This window comes from Mesoplodon mirus (genome assembly GCF_964341445.2).
Source record: "Mesoplodon mirus genome assembly, chromosome: 18".
NCBI classification, from domain to species: domain Eukaryota; kingdom Metazoa; phylum Chordata; class Mammalia; order Artiodactyla; family Ziphiidae; genus Mesoplodon; species Mesoplodon mirus.
This window is the reverse complement of record NC_138994.1, coordinates 11,418,110-11,432,389: the sequence shown is the minus strand read 5'-3', so window position 1 is coordinate 11,432,389 and position 14,280 is coordinate 11,418,110. Positions and strand designations below refer to the sequence as shown.

General features: G+C 40.6%; 1 protein-coding gene across 14 annotated transcripts in view; it reads left to right on the top strand.

The window, feature by feature from the left end:
- Positions 1 to 14,280, top strand: part of BPTF (bromodomain PHD finger transcription factor) — a 144,269-nt gene that overhangs the window by 105,587 nt on the left and 24,402 nt on the right. For all 14 annotated transcript variants that reach the window (XM_082602721.1, XM_082602719.1, XM_082602717.1 and 11 more), the window contains 2 exons: positions 10,417 to 10,634; positions 13,410 to 13,632. In XM_082602721.1, coding sequence (XP_082458847.1) covers positions 10,417 to 10,634; positions 13,410 to 13,632 — 441 coding nt within the window. The remainder of the gene's footprint in view (positions 1 to 10,416; positions 10,635 to 13,409; positions 13,633 to 14,280) is intronic.

Sequence of the window (14,280 nt, the reverse complement as noted above, 5' to 3'; positions counted from 1 at the left end):
ATTACAGAGGCAGTGCCTGCCCTTTTTAATGTAAATAAGTTAAAGCTCCCATAGTAAAAGTTGAAGCCTGTAAAGATTGAGTGAAAACGAATTGTGAATTTATGAGAAACATTCCTAAAAGCAAATTACCACAGAAGGTAAAACATAAAAAGATGGTCAAAGACACATGAAATAAAGGACAAAAAAAGAAAGAAAGAAGGGAGAGGCGGAGGGAAGACATGCATAATCCTACTAATATTGAACAGAGTCGAATTCAGTATTTTAAAGAAACAATAACTAGGACAAAGAAAGTCACTTTTTTTGGGGGGGGTTTACATCTTTATTGGAGTATAATTGCTTAACAATGGTGTGTTACTTTCTGCTTTATAACAAAATGAATCAGTTATATATATACATATGTTCCCATATCCCCTCCCTCTTGCGTCTCCCTCCCACCCTCCCTATCCCACCCCCCCAGGCAGTCACAGAGCACCAAGCTGATCTCCCTGTGCTATGCAACGGCTTCCCACTAGCTACCTTACGTTTGGTACTGTATATATGTCCATGCCTCTCTCTCGCTTTGTCACAGCTTACCCTTCCCCCACCCCATATTCTCAAGTCCATCCTCTAGTAGCTCTGTGTCTTTATTCCTGTCTTACCCCTAGGTTCTTCATGACATTTTTTTCTTCTTAAATTCCATATATATGTGTTAGCATACGGTATTTGTCTTTCTCTTTCTGACTTACTTCACTCTGTATGACAGACTCTAGGTCTATCCACCTCATTACAAATAGCTCAATTTCGTTTCTTTTTATGGCTGAGTAATATTCCATTGTATATATGTGCCACATCTTCTTTATCCATTCATCCGATGATGGACACTTAGGTTGTTTCCACCTCCGGGCTGTTGTAAATAGGGCTGCTATGAACATTTTGGTACATGACTCTTTTTGAATTATGGTTTCCTCAGGGTATATGCCCAGTAGTGGGATTGCTGGGTCATATGGTGGTTCTATTTGTAGTTTTTTAAGGAACCTCCATACTGTTCTCCATAGTGGCTGTACCAATTCACATTCTCACCAGCAGTGCAAGAGTGTTCCCCTCCAGCATTTATTGTTTGTAGATTTTTTGATGATGGCCATTCTGACTGGTGTGAGATGATATCTCATCGTAGTTTTGCTTTGCATTTCTCTAATGATTAAAGATGTTGAGCGTTCTTTCATGTGTTTGTTGGCAGTCTGTATATCCTTTGTGGAGAAATGTCTATTTAGGTCTTCTGCCCATTTTTGGATTGGGTTGTTTGTTTTTTTGTTATTGAGCTGCATGAGCTGCTTGTATATTTTGGAGATTAATCCTTTGTCAGTTGCTTCATTTGCAAATATCTTCTCCCATTCTGAGGGTTGTCTTTTGGTCTTGTTTATGGTTTCATTTGCTGTGCAAAAGCTTTTAAGTTTCATTAGGTCCCATTTGTTTATTTTTGTCTTTATTTCCATTTCTCTAGCAGGTGGGTCAAAAAGGATCTTGCTGTGATTTATGTCATAGAGTGTTCTGCCTATGTTTTCCTCTAAGAGTTTGATAGTTTCTGGCCTTACATTTAGGTCTTTAATCCATTTTGAGCTTATTTTTGTGTATGGTGTTAGCGAGTGATCTAATCTCATACTTTTACGTGTTCCTGTCCAGTTTTCCCAGCACCACTTATTGAAGAGGCTGTCCTTTCTCCACTGTACATTCCTGCCTCCTTTATCAAAGATAAGGTGACCATATGTGCATGGGTTTATCTTTGGGCTTTCTATCCTGTTCCATTGATCTATCTTTCTGTTTTTGTGCCAGTACCATACTGTCTTGATTACTGTAGGTTTGTAGTATAGTCTGAAGTCAGGGAGCCTGATTCCTCCAGCTCCATTTTTCGTTCTCAAGATTGCTTTGGCTATTCGGGGTCTTTTGTGTTTCCATACAAATTGTGAAATTTTTTGTTCTAGTTCTGTGAAAAATGCCCGTGGTAGTTTGATAGGGATTGCATTGAATCTGTAGATTGCTTTGGGTAGTAGAGTCATTTTCACAATGTTGATTCTTCCAATCCAAGAACATGGTATATCTCTCCATCTATTTGTATCATCTTTAATTTCTTTCATCAGTGTCTTATAATTTTCTGCATACAGGTCTTTTGTCTCCTTAGGTAGGTTTATTCCTAGATATTTTATTCTTTTTGTTGCAATGGTAAATGGGAGTGTTTTCTTGATTTCACTTTCAGATTTTTCATCATTAGTATATAGGAATGCCAGAGATTTCTGTGCATTAATTTTGTATCCTGCTACTTTACCAAATTCATTGATTAGCTCTAGTAGTTTTCTGGTGGCATCTTTAGGATTCTCTATGTATAGTATCATGTCATCTGCAAACAGTGACAGCTTTACTTCTTCTTTTCCAATTTGGATTCCTTTTATTTCCTTTTCTTCTCTGATTGCTGTGGCTAAAACTTCCAAAACTATGTTGAATAAGAGTGGTGAGAGTGGGCAACCTTGTCTTGTTCCTGATCTTAGCGGAAATGGTTTCAGTTTTTCACCATTGAGGACGATGTTGGCTGTGGGTTTTTCATATATGGCCTTTATTATGTTGAGGAAAGTTCCCTCTATACCTACTTTCTGCAGGGTTTTTATCATAAATGGGTGTTGAATTTTGTCGAAAGCTTTCTCTGCATCTATTGAGATGATCATATGGTTTTTCTCCTTCAGTTTGTTAATATGGTGTATCACGTTGATTGATTTGCGTATATTGAAGAATCCTTGCATTCCTGGAATAAACCCCACTTGATCATGGTGTATGATCCTTTTAATGTGCTGTTGGATTCTGTTTGCTAGTATTTTGTTGAGGATTTTTGCATCTATGTTCATCAGTGATATTGGCCTGTAGTTTTCTTTCTTTGTGACATCCTTGTCTGGTTTTGGTATCAAGGTGATGGTGGCCTCGTAGAATGAGTTTGGGAGTGTTCCTCCCTCTGTTATATTTTGGAAGAGTTTGAGAGGAAAGGTGTTAGCTCTTCTCTAAATGCTTGATAGAATTCGCCTGTGAAGCCATCTGGTCCTGGGCTTTTGTTTGTTGGAAGATTTTTTATCACAGTTTCAATTTCAGTGCTTGTGATTGGTCTGTTCATGTTTTCTATTTCTTCCTGATTCAGTCTTGGCAGGTTGTGCATTTCTAAGAGTTTGTCCATTTCTTCCAGGTTGTCCATTTTATTGGCATAGAGTTTCTTGTAGTAATCTCTCATCATCTTTTGTATTTCTGCAGTGTCAGTTGTTACTTCTCCTTTTTCATTTCTAATTCTATTGATTTGAGTCTTCTCCCTTTTTTTCTTGATGAGTCTGGCTAATGGTTTATCAATTTTGTTTATCTTCTCAAAGAACCAGCTTTTAGTTTTATTGATCTTTGCTATCGTTTCCTTCATTTCTTTTTCATTTATTTCTGATCTGATTTTTATGATTTCTTTTCTTCTGCTAACTTTGGGATGTTTTTGTTCTTCTTTCTCTAATTGCTTTAGGTGCAAGGTTAGGTTGTTTATTCGAGATGTTTCCTGTTTCTTAAGATGGGATTGGGATAAACTTCCCTCTTAGAACTGCTTTTGCTGCATTCCATAGGTTTTGGGTCGTCGTGTCTCCATTGTCCTTTGTTTCTAGGTATTTTTTAATTTCCTCTTTGATTTCTTCAGTGATCACTTCGTTATTAAGTAGTGTATTGTTTAGCCTCCATGTGTTTGTATTTTTTACAGCTCTTTTCCTGTAATTGATATCTAGTCTCATAGCCTTGTGGTCAGAAAAGATACTTGATACAATTTCAATTTTCTTAAATTTACCAAGGCTTGATTTGTGACCCAAGATACGATCTATCCTGGAGAATGTTCCATGAGCACTTGAGAAAAATGTGTATTCTATTGTTTCTGGATGGAATGTCCTATAAATATCAATTAAGTCCATCTTGTTTAATGTATCATTTAAAGCTTGTGTTTCCTTATTTATTTTCAGTTTGGATGGTCTGTCCATTGGTGAAAGTGGGGTGTTAAAGTCCCCTACTATGAATGTGTTACTGTCGATTTCCCCTTTTATGGCTGTTAGTTATTTGCCTTATGTATTGAGGTGCTCCTATGTTTGGTGCATAACTATTTACAATTGTTATATCTTCTTCTTGGATCAATCCCTTGATCATTATATAGTGTCCTTCTTTGTCTCTTCTAATAGTCTTTATTTTAAAGTCTATTTTGTCTGATACGAGAATTGCTACTCCAGCTTTCTTTTGATTTCCATTTGCATGGAATATCTTTTTCCATCCCCTCACTTTCAGTCTGTATGTGTCTCTAGGTCTGAAGTGGGTCTCTTGTAGCAGCATATATATGGGTCTTGTTTTTGTATCCATTCAGCCAATCTGTGTCTTTTGGTGGGAGCATTTAGTCCATTTACATTTAAGGTAATTATTGATATGTATGTTCCTATTCCCATTTTCTTAATTGTTTTGGGTTCGTCATTGTAGGTCTTTTCCTTCTGTTGTGTTTCTTGCCTAGAGAAGTTCCTTTAGCATTTCTTGTAAAGCTGGTTTGGTGGTGCTGAACTCTCTCAGCTTTTGCTTGTCTGTAAACGTTTTAATTTCTCCATCAAATCTGAATGAGATCCTTGCTGGGTAGAGTAATCTTGGTTGCAGGTTTTTCTCCTTCATCACTTTAAATATGTCCTGCCAGTCCCTTCTGGCTTGCAGAGTTTCTGCTGAAAGATCAGCTGTTAACCTTATGGGGATTCCCTTGTATGTTATTTGTTGTTTTTCCCTTGCTGCTTTTAATATGTTTTCTTTGTATTTAATTTTTGACAGTTTGATTAATATGTGTCTTGGCGTATTTCTCCTTGGATTTATCCTGTATGGGACTCTCTGTGCCTTCTGGACTTGATTAACTATTTCCTTTCCCATATTAGGGAAGTTTTCAACTATAATCTCTTCAAATATTTTCTCAGTCCCTTTCTTTTTCTCTTCTTCTTCTGGAACCTCTATAATTCGAATGTTGGTGCGTTTAATGTTGTCCCAGAGGTCTCTGAGACTATCCTCAGTTCTTTTCATTCTTTTTTCTTTCTTCTGCTCTGCAGTAGTTATTTCCACTATTTTATCTTCCTCGTCACTTATCCGTTCTTCTGCCTCAGTTATTCTGCTATTGATCCCATCTAGAGTATTTTTAATTTCATTTATTGTGTTTCTAATTGTTGCTTGATTCATCTTTAGTTCTTCTAGGTCCTTGTTAACTGTTTCTTGCATTTTGTCTATTCTATTTCCAAGATTTTGGATCATCTTTACTATCATTATTCTGAATTCTTTTTCAGGTAGACTGCCTATTTCCTCTTCATTTGTTAGGTCTGGTGGGTTTTTATCTTGCTCCTTCTCCTGCTGTGTGTTTTTCTGTCTTCTCATTTTGCTTATCTTACTGTGTTTGGGGTCTCCTTTTTGCAGGCTGCAGGTTCGTAGTTCCCGTTGTTTTTGATGTCTGTCCCCAGTGGCTAAGGTTGGTTCAGTGGGTTGTGTAGGCTTCCTGGTGGAGGGGACTAGTGCCTGTGTTCTGGTGGATGAGGCTGGATCTTGTCTTTCTGGTGGGCAGGTCCACGTCTGGTGGTGTGTTTTGGGGTGTCTGTGGACTTTTTATGATTTTAGGCCACCTCTCTGCTAATGGGTGGCGTTGTGTTCCTGTCTTGCTAGTTGTTTGGCTTAGGGTGTCCAGCTCTGTAGCTTGCTGGTCATTGAGTGAAGCTGGGTGCTGGTGTTGAGGTGGAGATCTCTGGAAGATTTTCGCCGTTTGACATTATGTGGAGCTGGGAGGTCTCTTGTGGACCAGTGTCCTGAAGTTGGCTCTCCCACCTCAGAGGCACAGCACTGACTCCTGGCTGCAGCACCAAGAACCTTTCATCCACACGGCTCCTCAATTTGGGATGATTCGTTGTCTATTCATGTATTCTACAGATGCAGGGTACATCAAGTTAATTGTGGAGCTTTAATCCACTGCTTCTGAGGCTGCTGGGAGAGATTTCCCTTTCTCTTCTTTGTTCTCACAGCTCCCGGGTCTCAGCTTTGGATTAGGCCCCGCCTCTGCGTGTAGGTCGCCGGAGGGCGTCTGTTCTTTGCTCAGACAGCACAGGGTTAAAGGAGCAGCCTCTTCGGGGACTCTGGCTCACTCAGGCCGCGGGGGAGGGAGGGGCACGGAGTGCGGGGTCGAGCCGCAGCCCGAGGCGCGCCGTCCGCTCTCCCGGGGAAGCCATCCCTGGATCCCGGGACCCCGGCAGTGACGGGCTGCACAGGCTCCCCGGAAGTGGGGCGTGGACAGTGACCTGCGCTCACACACAGGCCTCTTGGCGGCGGCAGCAGCAGCCCCAGCGTCCCACGCCCGTCTCTGGGCTCCGCGCTTTCAGCTGCGACTCGCGCCCGTCTCTGGAGCTCCTTTAAGCAGCGCTCTTAATCCCCTCTCCTCGCACACGGGAAACAAAGAGGGAAGAAAAAGTCTCTTGCCTCTTCGGCAGGTCCAGACTTTTTCCTGGACTCCCTCCTGGCTAGCTGTGGCGCATTAGCCCCTTCAGTCTGTGTTCACGCCACCAGCCCCAGTCCTCTCCCTGCACTCTGACCAAAGCCCGAGCCTCAGCTCCCAGCCCTGCCCGCCCAGGCGGGCGAGCAGACAAGCCTCTCGGGCTGGTGAGTGCCGGTCAGCACCGATCCTCTGTGCGGGAATCTCTCCTCTTTGCCCTACCCAGGTACGTGGGGAGTTTCTTGCCTTTTGGGAGGTCTGAGGTCTTTTGTCAGCGTTCAGTAGGTGTTCTGTAGGAGTTGTTCCACGTGTAGCTGTATTTCTGGTGTATCTGTGGGGAGGAAGGTGATCTCCGCGTCTTACTCTTCCGCCATCTTCGAGCTACTTAGAAAGTCACTTTATATTTGGCTTAAAGATATAGATTGCAGTGAAGGTGCAGTCTTGGATCTTTAAAATAAGATGTCATTGAAGTGTATAAAGCAAAAACTATTTGAAATCAAGGAGGGATTTACAGGAGTATAGTAGACCAGAAACAGACTGTATCAACTTTTGTACCTTTAGGAATACACATTAGTTTTAAATATTTATGAGCTATTTGTGTGAAAATGGTCTTATAATGAGCCATAGGTAAAACCTTGATGAATTCCAAAAAGTAGAATGTGTATAGGCTACATTTTTTGTAGTAAAGCTAGAAATTAACATTAAGGTATTATACTAAGAACGCTTACTTGCTTGGAATTTCAAGAGTATGTTCTCAAAAGTAACTTTTATGTTAAAGAAACATCAAATGTGTCATTACAAACAGATTATCAAGTAGCAGCTAAGCCAGGCTGCAAAGCTAAACTGAGAGGCAAATTCATTCATTCAGCAAATATTTTTGAGCACCTACTCTAGGCAGTTGAAACACATTGGTGAACAGACAAAAAAAAAAAAAACCCACATTAAATCTTAACCAGAAGTTAGAAAAATATATATTGTTACAAGTCTTAAATGGAAACAGGAAGAAGGAAGTAAAGTATAAGTAATGATTGTAAGACAGAAAAGGCAAATATTAAACCATTTTTTTTGCAAGTCTAGAGAAAGGGGAACAAAATGCTAGTTTACAAAATGTAGGAATGAGAAAGTACAATAAAAATAGAAGGAACTAAATCTGTTTGAATAACAAGGCATAATTATATACTATGCTTATAAATTTCAAGTCTTAATGACTCACATCAAGGGAAGAAATTTGGAAAGTTGCCATAGTATTACCTACAAAAAAGAATTCCAGACCTCACAGTTTTATGGATAAAATTCTTTGAAATGGTTAGGAAACAATTTCCTTCTTATAAAAAATAGTTGCAGGCCATAAGGGGAAAGGAGTAGAAAAATTCTTTCCCATTCATTTTACAAATTTAGCATAATTCTAACATGAAACATAGCATAGTATTTTTTTAAAGGAAATATCCTAATGCCTAAGCAAAATTTACCCGAGAAGAAAGTATGATTCCTTATTTCAGTTAATGCTACAGAGACAATTGGTAAAATTCAGTATCTATTCATGTTTAAAAATAGCTGTCAGTTAGGCAACCAACTAAAAGGAAAGATAAAACTAATGTAAAGAAGAAGAAAAGTTTATGGATGATAAATGGTAATATACTTAGACTTGCATATGTGAATATATAGCTTCACATATGAGTGTGTCTGGTGTGTCATATGAAAAGCAAGGTGGCCAGTGAGGCTGGTGGGGCCCAGTGAAGACAGTAAGAGTCTTAGGAGTTGTGGTCAGAGAGGTAGAGGGTGGATGGATGTGTGTAGTGTGTGTCTGAGTGTGTGCAGGTCAACTTATCCCTATTCTTACCACCACGCTAGCCTTTCCCAAAGTTGAACACTCCCAGGTTGTAATAAAAAATGTTTTAATTTTTGAATTTGTGTTTTGATGATAATCTAAACATAATTGAACATGTACATATTGGGGATCATCTGAATGACCCATCATATAATCAGTCAATACCAGCCCTTTTATCCATCTGTGTTTATGATGACACCATATCAATACAAGGTGATATAAGGATGTATGTATACATATAGCTGATTCACTTTGTTGTACAGCAGAAACTAACACATTGAAAAGCAATTATAGTCCAATAAAGATGGAAAAAAGAAAATATAAGGTGATAAAAGAAAGTAACTTTTCATTAACTATTCCTCAAACTGCAGTACAAGGACAGAGTGTTGGGGTCCAGAAGTTTTCAAATTCAAGCACTTGTCTATATATACTGCGCTGTTTTTTTTTTTTTTTAATTAATTAATTTATTTATTTATTTATGGCTGTGTTGGGTCTTCGTTTCTGTGCGAGGGCTTTCTCTAGTTGTGGCAAGTGGGGGCCACTCCTCATCTTGGTGCGCGGGCCTTTCACTATCTCGGCCTCTCTTGTTGTGGAGCACAGGCTCCAGTTGCGCAGGCTCAGTAATTGTGGCTCATGGGGCCAGCTGCTCCGTGGCATGTGGGATCTTCCCAGACCAGGGCTCGAACCCATGTGTCCTGCATTGGCAGGCGGACTCTCAACCACTGCGCCACCAGGGAAGCCCCACTGTACTGTTTTTTGATTCATCTTGAAGAATAAGTGGAGAACCATAACCAAGTAAAGTTTAGAAGAAAGAGTAATGATGAAAAACTTACACTGCCAGTTTCTATAGCATATTTACAAGCCACCAGAATTTAGGAGCATGATACCAAAGGAAAGTAGACCAACTGAAGTAATGCAGACACTGTGATGCTATCATACTATTTCTGATTGCTGGAATGTGATACTTTAGTGATAGGGTTGGAAAGGGTTCAGTGAAATGGGCACCCAGTGGTGATGGGAGTATGAATGGGTATAACCTTTCTAAATTCAATTTAATACTATGTTCCTGCTATGAATCCAGTAATTTTGGGAGGAGTTTATTCTAAGGAAATAATTAGAAGCACATAAAAATTTATAAGCAGGGATTTCACCAGGGTATTATTTAAAAAAAGAAAAAGGGAAAGTGTTCTAAATGTCAAAATAGGTTTAATTTTATACATAATGCAATAATATTAAGCACCGGTCATTAAAAAAAATATACACAGAAATATATATGTAGACATATGAGGAAAAACAGGAAGTGAATACAAAATTTCAGAAATATAATATTTACTAATTAATAATGAATTCAGATTTTATAAGTGTAAAATTAGCTGCCAAATAATTACCACCTGCTTTTTCTTCTAGTTTCATCATGTTAAATGAGAAACAGAAGTTTTTAGAAGACTATGGAGCCATTTCAGTTAAACTTCATTCATTCTATAGATGTTTATTCAACAGTAACTATGGAAGCATTTGTTGAGCACCTTGCTCTAGTATTGAGGATACAGGGGTTCTTGCCCTCTTGGTTCTCTCAAACTAACTTGCAAATAGCTATAAGAAAAACTCATTTATAAATATAATTGTCCCAGAATATTCCAGATTCTATATGTTTTGTTTAAAAGTCACATAAATTAATTATATATTAGATTATTATCTTTTCATTTATATTCCTAAGGAAAGGCAGCCTAATGTACATTTTACATAGGCTCTTCCATCTTCCCTATTGTCATCTTGGCTTTAGATTCATAGGAAGAGCATTATTATTATTATTATTATTATTATTATTTTGACTACTGCAGAGAGCAGGAATGGGAGAGTGGTGGTTAGTGAGCTGAGTGGAAACAGGCTCACTGACAACCAGGTGCGTCCTTTGGGTGTGGGTATATGGCTGAGTGCATCAGTATGTCAGCATCCCATCAGTCTTTTTGAAAATTGAGAAGAATACATTCATCTGAAGTGTTGAACGACATTTCAACTCAGAGTATTGCTTAGGGCATAGAAGCATTCTAATGTTTTGCTCTTTACATAGGTACTCCTCAGCAGGTGGTGACGCAGATCATCAGAGGGCAACCTGTTTCCACTGCGATCTCTGCCCCTAGTACAGTTTCCTCAACACCTGCACAGAAAGGATTAACTTCAGGAGCACCCACTGCAAATCTACAGCCTTCAACCTCACAGCCCCCTCGCCCCCAGCAAGGACAGGTGAAGCTTACCATGGCTCAACTCACCCAGTTAACACAGGGCCACGTAAGTAATGTGACTTCCATTTTAACTTTACAAGTGATCTTACTTACTCTTGCTGTAAGCTTTAAAACACGTACTTATCTTTGGACGTTTAAAAATGTACATACTTTTTTAAAATGGCTGGTTCCTAGAGTCAAAAATACTTTTTATCTTTTTTTAATAAATTTATTTTATTTATTTCTTTTTGGCTGCGTTGGGTCTTCGTTGCTGCGCGCGGGCTCTCTCTAGTTGCGGGGAGCGGGGGCTACTCTTCATTGCCGTGCGTGGGCTTCTCATTGCAGTGGTTTCTCTTGTTGTGGAGCAGGGGCTCTAGGCACGCAGGCTTCAGTAGTTGTGGCACACGGGCTCAGTAGTTGTGGCTCACGGGCTCTAGAGCACACGTGTGGTAGTTGTGGCACATGGACTTACTTGCTCCGCAGCATGCGGGATCTTCCGGGACCAGGGCTCGAACCCATGTCCCCTGCATTGGCAGGTGGATTCTTAACTACTGCACCACCAGGGAAGCCCAGGAAAGCTTTCTTAAAGACAGAAAATACTAGCCATAAAGGAAAAGATTTCTAAATTCAACAACCTTAGAAATAAGAACTTCAGTTCATCAAACATTATAAAAGAGTGAAAAGAATGAGGGAAGGTATAAATACAACCAGCCAAGGACAGTTCTGCAGAATACATGAAGAATTACTAGTACAGATTAAGAAGGAAAAAAATCCAGATAGCTCGGTAGGAAAAAAGAGCAAACAAACTTGTCGAGAAAAGAGGAAATCTAAACGTCCATAAATCCAAAAAGCTGCTGAGTTTTGTTAGTAATGAGGGAAATGCATATTAAAACCATATATCTAAGAGATTGGTATAAACTAAAATGTCAGACAAAATCAAGAGACAGCAAAAACATGGAGCAGAATGAACTCTCGTACACACCTGGTCGTAGTATAAATTGGTTTAGCCACCTTGGAAAACTGTAGACACTATGTAGCAAAGTTGAAGACACATGCCCCACGTCATAGTAGTTCTCCTTCTAGGTGTGTTTCCTGGAGAAGTTCTTGTTCGTCTGAGCACCAGGATGATGGACATGAATATATACAGCAGCATTGTTCACAAGACTCAAAAACTGGGAACAACCCAAATGTCAATCTGCAGTCAATTAGATAAATAAGTTGCCTTCCTACAGCAATGGAAATGAACAAACAACAGCCACATAGAACTACATTGCTGAGCTAACTAAAAAGCAAGCAACAAACAGAATTACATTATGATCTATTTGCATAAGATTCAGAAACAGGCAAAACTAGCTACATGTGTAGGGTTATGGGCCTGCTGCATCGCCTACCTGGAAGGGACACCATTTGAATTCTTCCTGAATGGTGCTCCTGAAGTTGTGAGTCTGTGGCCCTTAGAGGGCTTAGTGGTCGCACTATAAAGAACTGCAGTTATTGTAACAGTGAGAGTGGTGCTTGCCTCTAGGGCAAAGGAGGGGAATTAAGATCAGAGCAGGTCACATGGGGGCCTTCTTGGTTACTGGCAGTGATGACCTGAATGCTGGTTTTATAGACGTTCACTTTATAATTATTCTTTATACTTGGTGTTTTATGTAGTTTTGACTGTGCACAAAAATGTTTTAGAAAAGCAACAGTGAATAAGACAGGGGTCCTCAACCGGTTTGCGGCCTGATAGGAACCAGGCCACATGGCAGGAGGTGAGGGGTGGGCGAGCGAGCGGAGTTTCATCTGCCGCTGCCTATTGCTCCCCGTCCCGCGCATCACAGCCTGCACCATCACCCACCCACCCCGTCCGTGAAAAAATTGTCTTCCACGAAACCAGTCCCTGGTGCCCAGAAGGTTGGGGACTGCTGTAGTAAGGGACTCCTGAGTAAAGTGCATGGAGGCATGGAGCTTAGCCTCACTGTAGGAACTTTGTAGCATCAGTTTTGGCTGTTGGGAACTTAGGGTGGCTTGTTTTTACGTTTGCTTTCTAATTCTCCACCATGTTCCTGATAGTTGAGGATTAAGAAGTCCTGGACAGAAGAGGCAGTGCAGATGGAGTTTTTAGTTCCTAGTCCCCATTTGGATGATTACTCAGACATTAGTGACCTTCCTCACATGGTGTTTGCATTCCATGTCAGAACCCTAAGCTTTCTATATGTTGGCACACACCAACACACGCCATAGGTCATTTGGTACATAATGAAAAAACTGAAACTAGGAGGCCTGGGCTTCTCATTATATCTCACCTTGAACTTGCTCTCTCACTCTGGGTAAGAGACTTGAACTTTCTAACTTGAGTTTCCTAATTGGTAGGAAGATTGTAGTAATATTTTCTCTCCCTAATCCACAAACTCACAAGTCTATTGTGAGAATCAAATGAGGCATGTCTAAAGTATGTCTAAAGATGCTTTGAAAGTTATAAAATAATATGAATATAAATAAGATGATTTAAAATCAGAATTTTGTGCAGACCTTAATTATTCACTTCACACCCTTATTTTATAGATTGGGAAATTTAGATCCAGAGGAGTGATGTTACTTATAGACAGATAACCTGGCTGTCCATTTGGAGAGCTCGGACTGGAACTCTGGATTGTTCATGTTTTTTCCACTAAACACCATCAATCTTTTAAAATAAATGTTCTTATTTTAGCTTATCTGAATTTTTCTTGGTACCATTCCATAGACATTCAGATACATATGTTCATTATTTTAAAGGATCTGTTTGACATAAAAATGGTATACTTGCAGATCGATGGTTTGAACACTGTTCACATGTTGTGTGTTTTTCCCATAGGGTGGCAATCAAGGTTTGACAGTAGTGATTCAAGGACAAGGCCAAACTACTGGACAGTTGCAGTTGATACCTCAAGGGGTGACTATACTTCCCGGTCCAGGACAGCAGCTGATGCAAGCCGCAATGCCGAACGGTACCGTCCAGCGGTTCCTCTTCACCCCACTGGCAACAACGGCCACGGCAACCAGCACCACCACCACCACTCTTTCCACTACAGCAGCAGGTAGCACCTGGGCTTGTCGGAAATGCTGCATGGTAGTGTCACGGGTAGCGGGGTGACAGAGGGGGCCAGGGGACCGGTATGTGTCTTTGGGAGGATGTGCCTCAAGCTGGTGAGTGTCGCAGCTGACTGGTCAGCCTCACAAGAGCTTGACCAGACCTCTTGCTCTGACAGCCTCCCCGCCACAACCATCCCCCATTAAAAACTATAGAAAGCGGGGGGTTGGCACAAAATAGTAAAGTATCGTGGTGACTGTGCCCACTCCTAACTCCTCACCAAACCTGTAGGAGCTGATTGAGTCATGACGTGCTCTCAGGGCAGGTGGGTATTTCCAGCTCATAACCTACGATTGGGAGCTTCAGGACCAGAGCACTTGGTGAGCCTCCTGCTGCAAGCGGCCGTCACTCACTGGCGCTATGCCATAGGAGAGGAATGTGGGCTGGCCTTAGCCTGGGCCGGAAGACCTGGATGATTTCCAGAGACTGCGCCTTCCTTTGGAAGCCAGCCCTCTGGAGACTTAGCGAAATGTGCGGAGGGCAGCCATGAACAGGGCCCATGTTCCCCAATTTAGGAGAGTCCTGACCTAGGTGTTTCTAGATGGAGCATTTCTAGGGTATCAGTCTTCTGTACTGAAATGCAGAATTCTCACCT